We start from the raw sequence: 16,255 nt of genomic DNA, 5'->3' as shown, positions 1-16,255 counted from the left end.
AAGTGGCTTTCAGGCAGCAATAGGAACCATCACAACTGAAACCCTGTTAGAGAGCCTGAGCAGAAAGATTAAGGACTGAATAAGGTATGAAGCCTGAAATCTCCTCCCAATACACTGTTATGACATGGTGAAGTGTATACGATCACTGTCCATGCTGCATCACTTCAAGAGATAAAGAACTTTGTATCCAGGGCTGTCAATCCAATATATATATATATAAAAGCATATAGAGAACTTAGTTGAAGCAAAACACAGAAATTGGCTTTTCCCATTCTTCACTAGTAAGTCCTGTGTACTGTAGTATACTACAGTTAAACATTCAGTTAAGTTCCTGATACATTGTTAGTGAAACACTGAACTTTACAAACATCCAGGAGAGAAATAAGACATCTTCGCAGTTACACCATAAATTAAGCACAACTCAAATTGCACAGACACTTAAGTAGATTAAAGCAGAATCATATGCCATTTTTAATAGAGAACACACAGAGGCCAGATTTTTAAAGGAGGAGGCCTGAGCTCTGCACAGAAAAATGCACCGCAATTGCATGTCTACCTGCCTGGGAAATTACCATTATTCCACATATAAATCAGGTCATTGTGTATGCAAATAGAAATGTAAGTGCTAAAGAAGTCATCTATGTGCACAAAAGAGGTGATTACATGCCAATCATTAAAATTTTAGCCTCATATTTATTTGAAAATTAAAATTCAGTATTTGTGCAACAGACGATGTTTCAATTGCTGTACTATTTTTATTGCTCATGACAAAAAAATGAGGCTGCTCTTTATTATCAATATAAACCAATAAAAGAATGGATAATTTAAAAAAGTTGTTTTCAGTAAAAGACTAGTACCACCTTTTGCCCCACATAAGCCTAAGGAAGGACAAATATTTGGTCTTCACACCCCGCAGAGTTCAGAAGAAATTGGGCTGGGTCTGGAAATCACTCTTACTAAATTGTGCTCTGAGGAGAGATTTATTCCCCAAACAACTTCCTCCTCAGAAAGATTATTTTTCCTGAAGCTTAAGGGATATTACAGACTAAGTCAAGTATTGTACTTCAATCTCACCAATGTATTTTTTCAGTTATTAGTAATCATATCGGGCAGTAAGCATCCAAATATGCAGAGGTGAAATGTCAGGTTTAAAAAACTGGTTAAAGAAGGATATGACTAATGAGGGTTTGTTGGATCTCGAGCACCAGTAGTTCAACAGGTGTTGAACTTTTCATAAAGGAGGTAAGAGTAAATAAAAACAGACCCACATAGTTCTGGCAGTCAATCTCCAATACCAGAGTGAGTCTGTTCAGCTGGAGTACTTCAAATGATACGGTGGATGAATAAAATTTAACAGCTATTTAAGTCCGTCATTTACTCTACTTCCTACAACTAGGAGAAGGAAGAAGAAGATGGAAAATAACCTTACTATAAAAAAGTTATATTCCCTGAAAGACATCACTTTAACACACTTTACTTTATTCCTTTGGATTTAGATTTTAAAGAAAGATATGTAAGATGTGGCAAAAATGTTTGATGTGTCATAGTGTTGGTTAAGAAGCTGTGAGGCAGTGAATCAGGATGTGCGATAAAGAGCTTAGTATTTTGTTTTTTCACTCACATTGCAGTGCTAAAATCTATGACTGACAGAACCTGCATCTTCAAACAATCAGGGATAAAACAATTTTATGAGAGGAATCAGTTTCTGTTGGCCAATTTAAAGATAGGAAGTTAGAAAGCAAATCTATGTCCATGTTTGAAATAACAGTAAGAATAAGAGGAAAACAACTTTTGCGAAGTTGAACTAACTTTCTTGATGTCATCTTTAAGTTTTGAAGTAGAAATCGATGCACAATTCACTGCAGAATTGTTTTACGTTATTCACTAATTTTATACGTTTTAGTGAATAATTTAATGTCATTTAAAATTGTTTTAGCTTTAAAATATTATGTATCATTCAAAGTCATGAAGACAAAAAAAGCAAGCAACATAAACATTTCAGAGACGGAAATAGGTCAAAGGGATGTTATTTAGCAGCATTTTAATATAGAACCCTGAGAGCCTCAGACATTGGTAAATTTAGATAACAGGAAACATAAATAAAATACTATTTGATGCTTACTAAGAGTTACTAATAACACTAAAACATATGTTGTTCTGTTTGACCATAATGCTATTACAGTGGTACTCCACAGTTTGAAATATTAAATTTCCTGTGATTTACTTCTGTGATAACACTCACTAAAATGTATTATATTCATTATATCATGAAGGCAAAAAAGAATGTAACTCTACTCAGTTTGTAAGATTTCCATTCAGAAGAATAGAAATATATACTGCTCGGCACAATGGTAAATCACCTGCTATCTGCCCTGTTATGATGGTAGGCTTGTATTCACTTTAATTAGCCTGGTTCAGAAACTGAACTTGTTCTACTTTTTTAAATAGCACTCTCCAAGGCAATGGTTGTTTTCCTGCTAACATATGTGTTATAGAAGAGGCCTATGAAACTAAAGCAAGAAAGTATCTTTACATACAATGGGATTTGTAATTTGAAACATTAAGAACTAAAAAAGATATTAGAAACTTAGTTGTGCAAATAATTTAAGGTATGTTTTGTTCTTTCTTGTGGGATAAACATTATGCTTTCTTATACATAACTAAATGGAAATGAGTTTGAGACATGTTATAAATGAAAAAGGTAAATGCAACCTTGAACTACTGAGGTTGAACTATTGCAATGCTTCTGTAATAAATATTTCAAATACTTGGTTGATTTGGAATCCAATCTCTCTCCCCTTCTCAAACTTACTAACCACACAATTTACTTTGAATACTGGAAATACAAATTGCAGATACTCACTGAAGGTGACATGGTCCTTAGCTGGTCCTTTTTTTCTAATAGGGTACAAATTAACAGCTGGAACTTGGAGAACTTGGCTCATTCTGTTTTGTTGATGCAGATGGGCTTTTGTGGTTTGACCAACTGACCTCATGGGTATTGGTGACATTTCTAAGGATTTTGCACCTTTTCTCTCATTTAAATTCTTGGTCACTGTTATGGGAAAAAGTGGAATATTAGTAACTTTGCACTCTAATTTGCAAGATTTATTATAGCAATATTGAAGAAAATGACTGACCAGATAATAACAGCCTTTTAAACAGCAGTCTATACTATAACATAGATAATATCTATTCAAGGCACTCCAGTCTTGTTATATTACAGAGGCAAATACATAAAAACAAGTTAAAAATATTCTTAGTATTTCAATATTTTTTCAAATAGTTATGTAGGCACATAATGCAATGAGAAATTATTTCATTTACTCCCATTATAACTGAACTCCAGTAATAACGTATTTCAGATTTCAGTGCAAAATTACAACATTGAAAAGCATGAACATCACAACTATACAGAAAGTGTCCTCACAGCAACTGTACACAGGGGTCCTTTGTCCAGTTAGCTGGAAGAAAAGAGGTAGCTTACCCTATAGGAGGCTCCCTATGCAATTGGTGGCAGAGGGGAAGGAATGAGCAAGTTTACTTGGACAGAGCAGGGAGGAACAGGAAGTGGCTGGATGAGGTGCATGTGAGAGGGCACTACCCTTCCAGGTGACCAGGTATTTATATCCTGGGCAGTTCCAAAAGAGTAAAGTGACTGTATTTTCCCAAAAGGAAAATGGGATACCACATGCACGGCTGGCATGGGCCCGAGTCACTCTCCTGAGCTCGCTCTCCTGCATGGGGCTGGCTCAGCCTGGGCTGCTCTCCCTCCCATGTGGGGCTGGTGTTGCCAATTCCCAACCCGCCCCCACGGTCATTTGCGCCCCACTAGGGGTTGCATCCTACTTGTTTGACAAAACTGCATTTGTCCTGTTTGGATCAGTTGGCAGAGGCAAACAGGACAAATGCCCAGCTTTGCAAAAAAAGAGTGAGTGAGTGTGTGTGAGCGTGTACGTACAGCTGGCACAGAGCTTAAAAAAAGAAGTGCCCAGCCAAAATGGGATGTGTGGTCATCCTACAGAGAAGCCCTCTTTCACTGTGATCAGGCTGTCTTGACTTGTAGCAGATATCAACTACTAAACATGTTTTTGATATTAAGGACATTTATGTGTCTGATTTATTCTCTTTAAATTAACTTTGCAACATTAGGATTACAGAATTACATGTTAGAGTCCATGTAGTATCAAGTCTTGAGGCAAACAAAACTAGGTGAATTTTTAGTACTTAGACAACAGCTTCAGAAGCCAGGTAAACAAAAATTGATTTAAAAAAAATTAAATGAGATTTTTTTATTTTAAATTTAATGTATTTTTAAACAAACATATAAAATTAATTCTGTTATAATAACTTATGCTAATGTCTAAACTATGATCTGTTAACATAATTTAAATTAAATAAAAATAATATTACTCAAGCAGTACATGTTTGCTTCCAAACTTTTAAAGAAAGTCAAACCACTGAACTGGTGAAAGTCACTGGTTAAGTACCTGGAACAAGACTGTTGAAGTGCTAAATCAGCTTTTGACAGAAACAGCCTCTTTTGCAGGTGCAGAGAGAATATTTTCTTCATTTCAGTTTATTCAACTGGTTCAGTTCAATGTACAGATGCTGAGGGAAAAGGGAAAATAATACTAGCCCCTCCCCATAATGTCTGCAACATTTGCATAAATAAAGGGATATGGGAGGGGTTGGGTCCCCAGTTCACATGATGTACTGGGCTCCAAATTTATCTCGACGGGCCTTGTTTAATGACTAGTTCATTCACAGTTAAACTGACTGGGAGCTGAAAAGGCAGAAAAGCATGTTTTCTTCTCCCAGTCCATGAATTTAAAACTACTGTAATTGTGAGATGATGATATCTACTAGTTCTAAAAACTTGAAGGACAGGTTGACCAGAAACAATCAGTTCAATTCACTAACTACTGATAATACTTCCTTTGTTTAATAAATCAGTTTTAAATGCAAAAAACTTTTTACAAATTTACTTTTCTTATGAAGCCTGCATATTAAAGGTAGTTTTAATTAAAACCTTTAAAATGCTGTTATGAATTTAATTGAAATCCAAATTTCATTCATCTAGAGCTTGACACAATTCGTAAGTAAAAAAATTAAACCCTCTAGTAAATAAAAAAATGCATCTTTCAGCATTTTCTAACAAATTTAAAAATGTAAAAATTAATACTCTGAATAGCTAATTGCTTAAAGAAATGTGTATAGTGTTTTCTCTTGGTTAGGAAAAAAGTACCAAGTTTTATGCAAAGGCTATAATGAGTTGCAAATAAACATATTTTAGTGGTTACTAATCAGTGATAATCAACCTCTCTTTAGGAAAACAACAGCGAAGTACAAAGGTGAAAACACATTTAAATTAATCATTTAAATCAATGTTTAATACACTAATTTGAATCATGATTAAAATCAGTGATTTAAATCACCTTGATTTAATTCAATCCACCTTGCTGAGAAGCAGCGTGTTTGTGCTGAATTTCTGAATCTCTCTCTTCAGAAAGATTATTCACTTGTGAATCCATGTATATATGCCCCAACTCAGGAAGACACTTTAACATGAGTGTAATTTTAAGCACAGGACTAATCCCATTGACTGGAGTGGGACTAAATGAATTAGGTACATGTTTATGTACCTTGCTAAATTAGGGCCATAGTAGGTTATGACACTGTGTACTTTTCATTCACAATTCTTTCCACTTCCAGCATGGTTTTAAAGTCAGAAAATAGGATTATCCATAACAGAACAAGTCAAAACACTAGTTCCTGTGATCAGACTTTGGCTGTGGCCTAAACCTGATAGCTGAGAAGAGAGCAACCATTGTCCTCATTTTTGCAGTCTTCCAGTTGTGAAAATGTTAATAAGGTTTAGGGAAAGGGTATAAGATTCCTAAGCAACTCCCACTAGCTGTTGTTTTCTACTTGAATTACAAAGGTTTGTTTCCTCTGTTATTCGAGCTAGTCAGCTATACTAGTACAGCTCTCTCTGTACTATATTTATTCACGTGTCCATTTAATACCATCTTGTAAAAGCATCACAAAAATCTGACTTGTATTGCTGTAGCACATGGAATTGAAATAGTTAGTACAGATCCTATATCTAAACAAATACATAACGGTAGTGTTGCACAAACGGGATAAACGGTATTTGAAGTCTGGATGCCATGATTTATTTAAAAGAATTGAAAGATGACCTTGTAACACATGTTTCTGACACTTAGTCATCTTTCAAGCTTACACATAAATCATATACTGAGACTTCTACATTATATGTTCTTTTATTGCTACTAAAGAAGAAAACTGAATATAAAATGTAGTGCATGGTTCTGCCTCCAAGTGTGAGCAAACTGTGTTATTAACATACTTTGCCAAACATACAGCACAAGAAGCAGAAAAAAGGCTGTGTTCATGCTGTGCTTTCTTTGTTCATGCAAGCTACTGTTTTTCTTTAAATTACTCGGCATATTCTCTGATAGTGCCAACAAGAAATTCAAAATTACTAATTGGATCCAAGCATGGCCATTTGCATGAGCCCCAAATCACTTCCATTATAGAAAACTTTTAATAAATGTTTTGTATAAGCAACAACATTATGAGAAATCTTAAATAGAAAGCCCTCTCAATTCACAGATGAAGATACTGTCAAAAAATTGGAAATATGACCTGTTAGGCAGGTGTCATTTAACAGAAAATTATAGGGGGATAAAAGGGCCTCTATAAGAAACTAATCACAAACTGACTTTCTAAAATTAATGAGTATTTCTGAGATTGTTCTCAATACTAAAATGGAACAGCACTGGACACTCACTGGTAATGGTGTCCCTGCATATTTCTTAAAAACACACCCATAGGCTTGGAAGGATTCGATTTTATCAGTAAACACTGATTTCACTGTATGCACAAATACTAATGAAAAAATATTTCCATTGATAATAGAAATTAGCAGATAGACAAAGTAAGCAAAAATGCTGATGAGAACTCAGAGTTTGACTGAAGAATATACACTTGGTATAATTTTGACATGTGATGTTGACAATTTGTATTATAATGGTTATAAAGCTTTAAAATTTCTCAAACCCAATGTCTACTGTCATTAACTAATTATCGTCTGATTTGCCTACTGTCTAATCTCCCCGCTTAATTTTCCACAACTGTAACATTTAAATGGATAAAAACATTAAAATGCTTATAAATAAACATTCATATTAGCCATCAAAATTATAAAAAAATAAAAATTGAATTCTGCCAAGTCTAACCATAGATACTTTGAGACATGTAAAACCTTGATGATCAGGTCTCACTTCAACTTGGATTCTGACATTTAAAAAGGAGTGAGGCATTAACAACAAGTAGATCAGACACTCAACTACTTAACAGACTTTCCTATAAAACAAGACTGAACTCTAGCACAGTGCTTTTCAACCTCTTTTTCATTTGTGGGCCCCTACAAAATTACAGACAGAGGTGCGGACCCCTTTGGAAATCTCAGTCAGTCTGTGGTCCATGGACCACAGGTTCAAAACCACTCCTCTATAGTAACAACGATCTTTCGCAGATCCCTTAGACCAGTGTTTTTCAAACTGTGGGTCCGTACTGGGTTGGAGCATGTAAGACACTGGGTCACCTTGCTCGGGTCAGCACTGCCACTGTTAAAAGTCCCGTCGGCGGTGCTGCTCAGCTAATACAGGCTAGTGTTTACCTTTCACGACACTGCGCTGCGCCCCGAATGCAGCCAGCAGCCGGTCTGGCTTCTAGGCAGGGGAGCCACAGGGCTCTGTGCGCTGCCCCCTCCTCAGGCACTGGACAATGGGAGCTGAGGGGTTGGGCAGTGCTTGTGGGCGGGAGTCGCGCAAAGCTGCTTGCGTGCCTCCGCCTATGAGCTGGACCTGCTGCTGGCTGTTTCCGGGGCACAGCGTGGTCTGCAGTGCCAAGACAGGTGGGAAGCCTGCCTCTGCACCCCGTCTGTGCCGCTGACCAGGAGCTGCTGGAGGTAAGTCTACACCCCAACCCTGTGCCCCAAACTCCTGCCTCAGCCCTGAGCCTCCCACCCAAATCTGGAACCCCTTTCTGCACCCCAAACTCCCCATCCCTGGCCACACCTCAGAGCCTGCACCCAACCCCCTGCCCCAGCCCCAAGCCCCCTCCCACACCCTGAACCCCTCATTCCTGGTCCCACCCTGAAGCCCTCACCCCTGCACCCTAACCCTCTGCCCCTGCCCTAAGTCTGCTCCCACACCCTGAACTCCTCATTCCTTGGCCCACTCCGCAGCTCTCATCCCTGCGCCGCAACCCTCTGCCCCAGCCCTAAGCCCCTCCCACACCCAAACCCCACATCCCCAGCTCCGTTGGGACGTGGGCATCAACAATTTTCTTCAACTAGGTCCCCAGAAAAAAAATTTGAAAACCACTGCCTTAGACAAAGACCACCAGGGTTGACCACAGGTTGAAAACCACTGCTCTAGTACCAAAGCACTGACTTCCTGAGGTCCAGCCAAACTTCAGCTTCTAAACTTGGAGAAGACAACCCTGTTGGCTACATATCCATGAGCTTTCCATTCCAGAACCTGCCTTCAAACACCCAAATCCCTCCCACATAGATTTCCCTGGGTTGCTGCTGTTATAAATGCTACTCCTCCTTACTTCTTGAGAGCGCTCTAGTATGTAGCCACAAAACAATTTCATTGGGGATGGGGGGAGGAGAGGGGAACAATAATTATACACAAAAACAAGAGCTATATACCCGGCAAGATGACCAAGGGAACGTGTCTGTACACCACACTTGCCTGTGGAGGTGAAAGTGGGGAAAACAATGCTTTGGAAATGGAAAATATCCTAATACAAACCAATATATTAGGTAAAAATATGGTAAGATCACACACCATGTTAACAGAGCAGGGAGGATACCTAGCAAGCAAGTTAATTCTTGACGTATCTATCATCCATTTCATTACTGCGATCCTAAAGAGAAGAGCTAAGTATTCAGCCTGGGAATCAAAATTCTCAAGTCCTATTCTTCATTCTGCAAATGACTCCAAGTCAGGCAAGTCATTCGCTTACTCTCTGTACTCTGTTAACACATCTATAAAATGGACATAATGCTATTTATGTCATGAGGAATTTCAGAGGCTTATCTAAATTAATCGAAAGGGCTTTGAAATCCTCAGATGAAAGATAGTATTTAAGTGCAAAGTGATCATTTCTGCAAATATATACCTTTTCTTCCTTCTGCCAAAGTCTCAATTCCTTCCCCACTAGCTCACCTTAGTTAAGGTGTCAATAAATTATTCACAAAAATAATTATCAAAACCACATGCAATTATAATTGTTAATTTTAAAAAATAGGAATTTATTGGACTGTGTACTATATAAGGGTAAAATATAAAGAAGACTAAACCTTATTTAGTAAGGTAGTCTCAAAGGAGTTTAGTTTACAAGATTTTTCCTGCTGCTGCCCTTCATTTTTGACTGTCAAACCATGCCAGTCTCATCAGTCAACGCTGACAATATTGGCATAACTCCCTCCTTCTGTTCAACTCTTATTGTAAGCCATAATGCAAGAATTGCTTATTTACTCTTTATCCATGGCCAGTTTCTATATTGGTTTTGTGTCTTTTCATTTCCTTGCAGCTCGTATGGTAAATGTTACTTTTATCCTTCCTTAATTCTGTGAAGTGACAGTGCAGCAAGAATGGATCAAGTGTACAATAGGATTCTTTGGGCAGACTTATTAAATGACGCACAACTTAACAACTGAAGGTCAAAAATAAGAGCTGTCACTCCAGACTTGTGCAAGTGCAACCAAAGACAAATGCTGGGTTGCTGAAACTGTATCAGCCAAGGTTTTTTTAGTGTCTGCAATGACAGACAAATTTTTTACTACCGTGCCTTTTTTTTTTTTTGTTAAAAACATTCCTAAATTTATATTTGAAGGTAGTAGGGTCATCATTTAAAAATATTGTACATAATCAAGAAGTGACAGTCCTTTAAAGGGGTCTTCTTCTATGCAAACATATTGCTATGTTTCTAGCACAACAGTATATGTAACCAGGTTCATATGGCAAGGAGGGTAATCTTCTCCACAAGCAACCTCGTCTAACTGAGTTTGCTTTACTTACAAGTGCTATATGCAGGCTCGCATTGAAGTGACATGATCTGGAATTTTTCCTCATCGGTTTCCACATTCAGATTGGAAAGGTACTGCTTCACTTTCCTGGCCATCTGGGCATCCTCATACAGCTTCTTGGCATTAAGGAGTGAGCTCCGTCGAGCACGCTTTTTGTGAGCACCTCCTTGAACATCAAGCATGTTTGAGTTTGTGCTGCCCTGGCTCAGAGACCTACAAAATGAAAAGACAAATCAGTAAACTTCAGGTTCGCTTCAAGAATGAAGTGCTATAGTAGCATATGCTGAAGCAGATTAATACCAGCACACTTCAGTTAGGGCTCGTGCATGCTGATGCAAATGAGTTAAAGAGATGAATAGCATTAAAACAACATTTGTCTTAAAGTAATTTGGTAAAATGACAAGAGTATATTGAGTCTAGAAAGGATTACTCGTGAAAGTGTGGAACTGGCAAGAACCAGGCAAAATGCTGTGTAAGCTGCCTATACAGCTTTGCTAATTTAGTTCTGTTCTGCAAAACCCTTACCATTTCAATTGTGGGTTACGCTGGCAGACAAACGTACCAACAGTGTTGAAGTTGGTTTAAGTAATTTGGTCCTTAGCATCTGTTTATCTGAGACTGAAAACTTAATTTCTTGCGGAGGTGAACTATTACTGAATTATCCTACTCTATCACTAAGCTCTCCAAAATGTCTGAAGAATTGGTAAAGTTGTGATAAACAGAAAAGCAGTCTCACATATACAAAGTGCATTATGTTACTCATTCCTCATTCTGTTTTGCCACCTAGAAATAATGCCCACAACAAAGCCTTTTATTTTTTTTGCTGGACTGACAGCACAGGAAAGTGCAGTCTTCTATTTCTCAAAATGGCAGGCATAGAAGGACAGTGACAGTCCATGCTTTACTCTTATTGGTCTATCAATATGCTTAAACCCTGATTTGGAGATACCCTGTCTATGGAGGAGTACGTAAGCCTTCCATGTCCCTTTAATCTTTGGTCTCTGAAATTGCCAAAAGGGCTGCCTATTTAGATTCACTTGCTCCTTGAGGAATTAGAGCTAGATCATCAAATAGTTTAACTTAAGCATCCATTGTTACATCTGTTGGTCACTATCCAACTTTGCTAGCTTTGAACTATTGACCTAAAGATTAAAGGCTCTATTAATCCCTTACTAAATCTCTTGTAGATTCAAACTGTCATCCACCTCTTGTTCAATTGCCAAGGTATGGCCAAGAACTCTATTTTGGTCAATATTAAAATCAAGAAAATATTTTATAAATGTTCATCATGACAGCTGCATTACATGGTAAGTTCTAAAGTAAGCTTTAAATTTAACTCATATAAATGATGCCTGAACAGTCTTATAAAGCATTCACAGGTATAACTTTTCGTTTAAAAGTGAATGCTGTATAAAGATATTTATAAAGGTAATTGACTTGTTAAAGAAATCACACGTGGCAGGATATGCAACTATTATTTGGAAATAAACATATTTCACAGGTATATAAGAAGGCATAAAGGCCAAAAGCCCAAATGATCCAGGATCTTAAGTAACAACGCTTCACAAAATCCACAGGAAGTGTTCAGAAGAGAGTAACCATAATAGTAAAAGAGGTGGAAAATAAGCCTAACATTTTAGGAAAATGTAACAGAACTGGACATGTTGAACTTAAGGAAAGAACGAAGGGGAGACACAGCTGTCCACTATATAAAAAAAGGAGTTTAATAAATTTTTGGATCACTCACTCACAAGTCAAATTCAAAGTAATAATCATCTCAAATACATCAAGAAGATATAGGTTAATTATGGAAAACGTATCATTATTACAGCATGCGGATGGCAAGAGAGGTTGTGGAATCCTCAGCATTTGGATACATTCAATGCTAAAGTAGATATGTATCTATCAATTATGGTCAGGAACAATGGAAGACTACCCATATTATGCTATAAACCATGATGCTCACTGATATTTTAACAGTACCATACCAAATGAAAGCTCTCTAGCAAGCTTTATATTGGTGGTAGCTACCATGAAGCCCTGAAAACTTCACTCTGCTCCCTGGATAGTGGGGATGAGGGAACAGATTTCCCCATTAGAATCTATTCCTTTGCCCACAGGCAAAGCATACATGGATGGGAACTAGCTTCCAGAATCTCATGTACGGTTTTAAACATGACCTAAAATAGAGAAAAAATTGAGCTAGTGCCCCTTTTTGCTTGAATGTGAGCAATGGCAGCCAAAAATATTTATTTGCCCTCTCCTGTTTTTTACATTAGAGATTCAAGTCCACCCTGGAATGTAATGGATGACTAGTGAACTAGTGGATTTATGTCATCACAGAAGACCAAAAGCCAAGCAATTAAGAGGGGAAGCTATTTGGAGTCAGACTTGTTAACAGAAGCAGAATTTTAAAATCTATTTAAATCCAAACCTTAATACATACAGGAAAGAAAAGATGTTTGTGTTCGCAACTCAATATCCCTGCAACTACAGGATGAGCATTCTCAATCCACATCTTGGACCCCAACAATCTAGCAAAACTAGGGAATCCGATTTCGCATCCTTTGACTTAAAAAAGGAGGAAAAAATGCTGAGACACAAGCTTTCAGTCTGCCTTTTTGCATCATATAGTAGAAGAACTGGGCACAAACAATTTAAAAAAGTATTTGCAGATCACCTTTAAAGGCCTATACTTACAACCATTCCCTCCTTAATGGCTTTCTAGCATAGGAGTGAGGGTGACTGTATATGGGTTTTTAAATAAATATAAAACAAACAAAAAGAAAAGAAACTGGCTTCATCATTAACTGAACTCACAGCTGTAGGTCCTCACTGAAATATTCTAGACTTTCGTGTCCCAGCACCACCTGCTATACCTCCTCTGTATAGTATCACATACAGAGAGATGGAAAGAGGGACAGCCAATGAACAGGTACTGAGATCTCGGCAAGGAGTGGGAGACGTGATTGGCAGAATTTACTGTGCTGATTTGCATTAGGAAATCCCATCTGATGAAGTGTAGGTGGATGACTAGACAACTTTATACTTAATCGTTAATGACCTATGGGTTTTATTTCTTATGTACATACAGAGTTTTTAAAAAGTCAATTCCTTTTAAAAATCATACACTTTTTCTCATTCTCATTTTAATTGTTTTCACAATAATCCCAGGGTTGGAACGTGTTAGCTATGTCATTGTCCTTCACACTACTCAGGAGAAAGAAATAATAGAAGAGGTATGTTGATTATAATTCCTATTTAAATTTATTTATTTTTAGTTTTTATTTTGTTTTATTTATTTTTGCTATTTAGTTCTTTTTTCTTTAATGGAAACTCTAGGATCAAGGATTATTTGGCTCCAGGAACCCAAATAATGCCAATAATCAGCTCCAATATATTAAGTCATTGTAATATGCAGGCATTGGTTAGAATATTTATTAGCCAATTATATTGCGCACTCAATCCTCATCATTTTGGTCCCTATTCTACATTCCTTGCACAACCAAAACTCCAAGTAAAGTCAATGAGAATTTTGGAATGTGCCCAAATGCAGGATTTGATCCTTTGTAAGTATAGTTAAAAAATGTGAGATATTATGCAACTCAGAATTACAACTGGACTCAAAAGTTTAGCAAGGATTATAATTACAATAACCCAATACATAGTTGCAGTATAAAACAATAAGTAGTAGTTTGAACTTCTGAGATAGGTTTTAAAAGTTGTTTTAAAAAATACTCTGCATTAGACTGTAATTAGATAACAGTTTCTCTTTCTGCATTAAACTAAAGTTGAAACAGCTTATCTAGAACATAAAATCAACTTGAGGTACAAAAGCTGACTGGAAATAAGTGTTTGTTCCTGATTTTCTCTAAATCCGTTTACCAAATATATGTATTGCAGGGTTAATAAAATGCATGCTGTATTTCAAATGCATGCACTAATGAGGAGGATGCAGTATGTTAAAAGTTGCATAATCTTTGTTTATCTTAGTTGCATTCATCTCTACACTTACCCCAAACTCCTCCACCTCTTCTTCCTGTAAGCAAGAGCCATATACATTGAAGCATGTATTTGAACAGAAAAGCACAGGAAAAATATCACAGTTGACATTCAAGATGAAAAAGATGTAGACAGGAAAGTACAGAAAAGAAAAAATGCTATCAGGCAAACATTCTTCTCAAAGAATAACATACGGTTTTAACGGAATGCGGGTGGGGGGGGGGGAGGGGAGAGAACTCCATACAATATTTTAATGAATATAGAAGAACATATTGCATGTTTTTATGTTTAACCTACGAATTTAAAGCCAAACTCCAGTTAACTTGTGGGAAATATTTAACATGAAAAATCAATATTTGATGTTGCATCATCAAATTCAAACAGCTTACCTGTTATTATTTACTTTTGAGAGACAGAATGAAACCTTTATATCTTTTAGAAAAATTCACATTGTGGGAAATGTTATGAGATTAATGGAATTTAATGCATTAGAATTGTAATTATAAGAAACATACTAAGAAATGGTATAAATTTGTGTTTTTCATTTTGATTGCTTGTGGAAAAATATGTTATTTGACAAATATATTCTAAAGAATTAGAAGCTTTGTTCTAATTAGTAATGAACTTGTCAAAGTATTTGCATGAGCACTACATTTATTTTGTTCATTCGTCTTTTTAATTAAAACGTTTTATTGGAATTTTTATGACAGAGGAAAGTGATTGACTATACAGGAGAAACAATGAAACTGACTATAAATGAAATGAAAAAAAAGACCTTTTCCCTTCTAATGATAGGTGCTAATTAGAACAATAGCAGACAAAGCATTTTATGAGAGCACTCTGATGTGCCCCTTAAGATTGGAAGTTTAAAAGGCCTATCACAGGTGAACTATTTATTTGACATTCAATCAATGTAACAATTAGACTTCATTGTCTCCTGTGAAGCATTTAAAGTATAGATAGATTTTTAGACAGAACTGATCTGTAAATATATGATTTACCTATATAACTGTAATGGTTTCTGATGAGCCACTGTAATTCATCAGATGAATATTTTACGGATTTCATTTTAAATGTGGACTTCTTGCTTGTATAATCTATACTGCTATGAAAGCAAGATCCTTCTCTGAAAAGTGACTATGCTTAAACAACATTGTGGCATGCCACATTTGTAGCTCAATAATTACATACCAAACTTGCTCACATTACAAGTAAAATGGTGCTTTTTCTAACTGCCAGCCCTGAAAAATCACTGTGTGAACTGAATACCAAGTTAGGTTCCTTCTGGCTAAGGCCTTGTCTACAATTTCACTTTACAGTGCTACCACTTTCTTGCTCAGGGGTATGAAAAAACAACCCCCATCCCCGAACCCTGCAAGTTTCAGTGCTGTAGAATGGCAGCGTAGACACTGCTGGTAACAGGGCTCCCATTGCTGGCAGCTACTCCCCTCGTGGGGGAGGGGGGCTTTACAGTGCTGGGAGAGCTCTCTCTCAGCGTTGGTGCTGCAACTACACAGCCAGTTGCTAGTGAAGACATACCCTTAACTAACATTCTTACTGATTCAGTATGGGGCATCACCCTGACTCAGCTGCTGCAAGGGCCACCACACTAAAGTCCTACACTTGGGCTGCGCAAGGGGACCATGGGTGAAGATGGTGGGGGTAGGGGACCTCTGTACTGTTCCTGCATACATCAATTCAACCAGATGAAATATGGCAGGCCAACAGAACGTATATTTACATGGATCTTGAGACTCTAACATCCTGTACACCTGACATGGAATAGCTGCTGCTTCTTTTCCAGCCAACAGACTACAAGTAGCCTCATGTCTTGTCCCAGATTGGAGATGGTGATGGTTCTGCTCTGCACTCCATCTGCACACAGCCTGATTATAATCAGGCTGTACGCAGGTGTAGTGATTTTTTTCTGTGATGCATAATAAAATAAATAGTGTTTGTACTAATATACCCTAAAGTGCTAGCTAGATTATGAAAAATAAACAGGAATATTTTCATTTTAAAACCATGGTAAAATATATTCCTTAATCTTACAAATCCCCTTTGGTACAGATTTCACTCTAATGATAAATGTTAATGATAATGAAATAATAATGGAACATA

The 16,255-nt window shown here is 37.1% G+C and overlaps 1 protein-coding gene across 13 annotated transcripts in view; it reads right to left on the bottom strand.

Moving 5' to 3' along the window:
• Nucleotides 1-16,255, bottom strand: part of RAPGEF6 (Rap guanine nucleotide exchange factor 6) — a 245,444-nt gene that overhangs the window by 20,433 nt on the left and 208,756 nt on the right. For 10 of the 13 annotated variants that reach the window (XM_032769149.2, XM_032769151.2, XM_032769152.2 and 7 more), the window contains 3 exons: nucleotides 14,148-14,171; nucleotides 10,125-10,345; nucleotides 2,864-3,055 (listed from right to left, as the gene is read on the bottom strand). In XM_032769149.2, the coding sequence (XP_032625040.1) occupies nucleotides 2,864-3,055; nucleotides 10,125-10,345; nucleotides 14,148-14,171 (437 nt within the window). The remainder of the gene's footprint in view (nucleotides 1-2,863; nucleotides 3,056-10,124; nucleotides 10,346-14,147; nucleotides 14,172-16,255) is intronic. The other 3 variants (XM_032769146.2, XM_032769147.2, XM_032769148.2) reach the window with 1 other exon arrangement.

Source organism: Chelonoidis abingdonii, chromosome 7, assembly GCF_003597395.2.
Source record: "Chelonoidis abingdonii isolate Lonesome George chromosome 7, CheloAbing_2.0, whole genome shotgun sequence".
NCBI lineage: Eukaryota > Metazoa > Chordata > Testudines > Testudinidae > Chelonoidis > Chelonoidis abingdonii.
This window is presented reverse-complemented; position numbering and strand designations above follow the sequence as displayed.